At 69.3% G+C, this 3,346-nt stretch overlaps 1 protein-coding gene across 1 annotated transcript; it reads right to left on the bottom strand.

Moving 5' to 3' along the window:
* Window positions 1-1,619: 1,619 nt before the first annotated feature.
* Window positions 1,620-3,053, bottom strand: INSM2 (INSM transcriptional repressor 2). The gene has a single exon (XM_075713128.1). It carries the CDS (start codon window positions 3,051-3,053, stop codon window positions 1,620-1,622), a length of 1,434 nt encoding a protein of 477 aa, XP_075569243.1.
* Window positions 3,054-3,346: the final 293 nt, after the last annotated feature.

Below are 3,346 nucleotides of genomic sequence, written 5' to 3'. Positions count from 1 at the left end.
CTGGCATATGAGAAGAGTGAGCTGCCAGTTTAGCCTCCTTCGTCAGGCAGCAAATCTTGGCTGCTTTAGGTTATATTGTGTTAATTCATTTGTCCAGGTCCTGGAACTAAAATGAGAAAGTCTGTAAAGCACATTTAAAATAAAGCACTCATCGCTTGCTTTCAGCCTTTGGGTGTGACACACGTGAATATTTGCCTTGCGTAACAAAATAGAAAGGCACAGAAATAATTGCTTTAGAGGATGCTAATCAAAAGATTGAAAATATTTTGCATGCTCATTTCAGAGAGAGTGTCAGAACAAAGACTACGGCTGGGATCAATTCGGTTCTTCAGAAACCGCCAGCTGACCCACTTTGCCCTGCTGAATTGAAGAAAGGCATGAGCTTTGTTTTAAATCCTTTATTGAATTCGCCTGCCCTTATTCTTGGCCTCATCTGCTCTCGCGTTTAGAAACAAGCACTTAACGTGTGGGGGGGAAAAAAAAAAAAAAAACCAAATAAATAAATAAATAAATAAATCCCGGCTGAAATGTCAGTAGCTGGTAAATTCGACGGTATTTCGAAGCATTCGGCCAGGCCACCGTTAAAGCCAGGGAACATGCACCGCGGGTTGCTTTGCTAACGGTGGGTCTCCTTAGGGAGAAGGCAGGCAGCCGGTCACCTGCGCTTCAGCAACGTATCAAAAGACTGTTCCGTGTCCTAATTCCAGCTGTTCACAACACTCGGAGGAGCTCACGGGGGAGAGGGGCCGGAGGCCATCCGAAAAGGCCGCGTGCGGACAGGGACCCCTCTGCCTGGCGAGACCGACGCGCCCTCCTTGCTGTCGTGCGTGCCGCACCAACAGGCCCCTAAGGGAGCGGGTTTCGAAACGGGGGGCGCGCGCTTTGCCTGCCGCACGGTCGCCAGAGTACAGAAGCAGAGAGTGAGCGGGAGATGCGTACTTAGCTATAGAAGACCAACAGCTCGTATTTTAATTAAGCAGACAGCACGATTAATTTTCCATACGTTTTGCTAGCTATTATATGACTCGACATTGACTTAATAGGAACGTTTACCTTCTCGACTATCTTAGCACAGAGTACAGCAAACAAAACACCTCACAGTGACTTAAATGTTGAAGCTCGGGGGCTAAGGCTATCAAAACAAGGTCACTAGATCAGGCTCCTTTTCTCACGAAAAATAATTCCTCTCTTTAAATATCGTATGTACAGCTGTACCGCGATCCCGGCACCGAGCGCAGTAGCTACGGAAGATGTACTTCCAGCGGGCCGCCGCCCCGGCGCCGCCCGCCTCCCGGCCGATGCGGGCAGGGCCCGGCCGCCCGCCCCGGGCCGTGCCCCGCCGCCAGCCGCGCCCCGGCGCCCCCTCCCTCGCCGGGCCCGGCGCGAAGGCCGCCGGCCGGAGCCGCGGAGGCGGCCGAACCCCGCTCCGCGCCGCGCCGCCGCGGGGGCGAGTGCCGTGGGCCGCCGGCCGGGGAGGGGGCGCGGCGGCAGCCGGCGGGCGGCCCCTCCGCCTTCGTGGCCGTGAGTACCGCGACTTTCCATAGGAATTACAGCGTGGACGGGACTGGCTCGGCTCGCCCGGGCTTCCGGAGCAATCCCATCGCGGGGCGGCCGCGGGCCTAGCAGCCCGGCCGGACGGGCACCTGGAGCAGCAGGACCTGCCTGCCCTCCGGCGGGTGGCACTTGCTGGCGTGCCGCGCCAGCCCGGGCGCGCTGAAGAAGGTGGCGGGGCAGTGCTTGCAGGGGAAGCCCTGCCGCTCGCCGCCCGCCGCGCCGCCCTCGGGGGGCCCGGCCGGCGGCGGCAGCAGCAGCTCCTCCCGCACGGCGTGCCACAGCCGGTGCTTGTCCCTGATGTCCGCCGAGGGGAAGCGGGCGCCGCAGAGGTGGCAGGCGAAGGCGAGCTGCCCGCGCTCCGGCGGGCCGTAGGCGGCGGGCCGCGCCGGCCCGTGGGTGCCCAGGTGCTTGCGGAGGTAGGCCTGCCGCCGGAACCGCTTCTGGCAGCAGGGGCAGGCGAACGCCTCCCCGCCGGGGCCGCCGCCGGGGCCGGGAGCGGGAGCGGGAGCGGGGCCGGGCGAGGCGCTGTCCGCGCCGCCGCGGTGCTGACGGGGCGGCGGCGGCTGGGGCGGGGGCGCGGCGGGGCCGCGGGGACGCCGCTCGGGGCTGTTCTCCTTGCCCGGCGGGGCGGCGGCGGCGGCGGCGGCGGAGCCGTCGGCGCTGGGGCCGGGCCGCGGCTTGTGCCAGCGGCGGTGCGAGGCCAGGTTGGCGGGGCAGCTGAAGATCTTGTGGCACTCGGGGCAGCGGTACTCGACGCGCACGATGCGGGAGCAGCGGTGCTGGGCCAGCGCCAGCGGGTCCGCGTACTGCTCCTTGCACAGCTGGCAGATGAACTCGCCCAGCGGCGTGCGCCCCGCCGGCGGCCCCGGCCCCGGCCGGCCCTCGGGCCCCTCCTCCTTGATGCGCAGCCCCAGCACGGGCGAGGTGGTCACCTCGTCGGCGAAGCTCAGCTTCCGCGTGGCCTTGGCCTTCTTGGCCGGCGCCTTGGCCCGCGACGGCCGCTTCAGCGCGGGCACCGGCGGCGGCGGCGGCGGCGGCGGCGGCGGCGGGGCGGGCAGCGGCGTGCGGGGCTGCAGCAGCAGCTTCTCGGCGGGCGGGAAGGAGGCGGCCAGGGGGAAGGACTCGGCGGAGGCGGGGGAGCTGAGGCACCGCTCGAAGAGGGCCGCCCGCGGACCCGCGGCGCTGCAGGGCCCCGCCACCCCCCAGGCGGCCGGCCCCTCCGGCGGGGCGAGCCCGGGGCCCCCGCAGCCGCCGCCGGGGGGCCACGTCGCGGGGCAGGCGGCGGCGGCGGCGCCCTCCTCCTCCTCGCCCTCCTCCTCCTCCTCCGCCCCCTGCCTGGCGGCGGGGCTGCCCCCGGCGGCGGGCGGCGGCGGCGGGGCGGGCGGCGGGTCCCGCTCCGGCTCCCGCTCCCGGTCCCGCTCCGGGTCCCGCTCCCGCGGGCGCGCCCGGTAGGAGCCGCCGGGGCGCCGGCTGCGCTTGACGAGGAAGCCGCGCGGCATGGCGGGGCGGGGCGGCGGGAGCGCGGCGCCACCAGCCCGCCCGGCCTTTATACCCCCGGCGCCCGCTCCCGCCCGGGCGTCATCCTCCCTCCGGCGGCGGCGGCCAATGAGGAGTTGGGGCCGGCGCTGGCGGCGGGCGGAGGCGGCGGCCGGGCCGGGCCGGGCCGGGGCTCCCCGCTGCCCCGGCGGGGTGTCGCCGGGAGCGCGGCCCGCGGCGGGAAGCGGCCGAGGCGCCCTGCGGGGCGGAGAGAGGTGCGGGCCCGGGAGCGTGGCTCCCAGGCGGCGGCAGCCCG

The sequence above is a fragment of the Pelecanus crispus genome, chromosome 6, assembly GCF_030463565.1.
Source record: "Pelecanus crispus isolate bPelCri1 chromosome 6, bPelCri1.pri, whole genome shotgun sequence".
Taxonomy (NCBI): Eukaryota; Metazoa; Chordata; class Aves; order Pelecaniformes; family Pelecanidae; genus Pelecanus; species Pelecanus crispus.
Note: the sequence above shows the minus strand (reverse complement) of the source record. Positions and strands in the feature narration are given on the sequence as shown.

Excerpts from the sequence above, each read along its gene's own strand:
- INSM2 (XM_075713128.1), bottom strand. The coding sequence starts at position 3,053 with ATGCCGCGCGGCTTCCTCGTCAAGCGCAGCCGGCGCCCCGGCGGCTCC.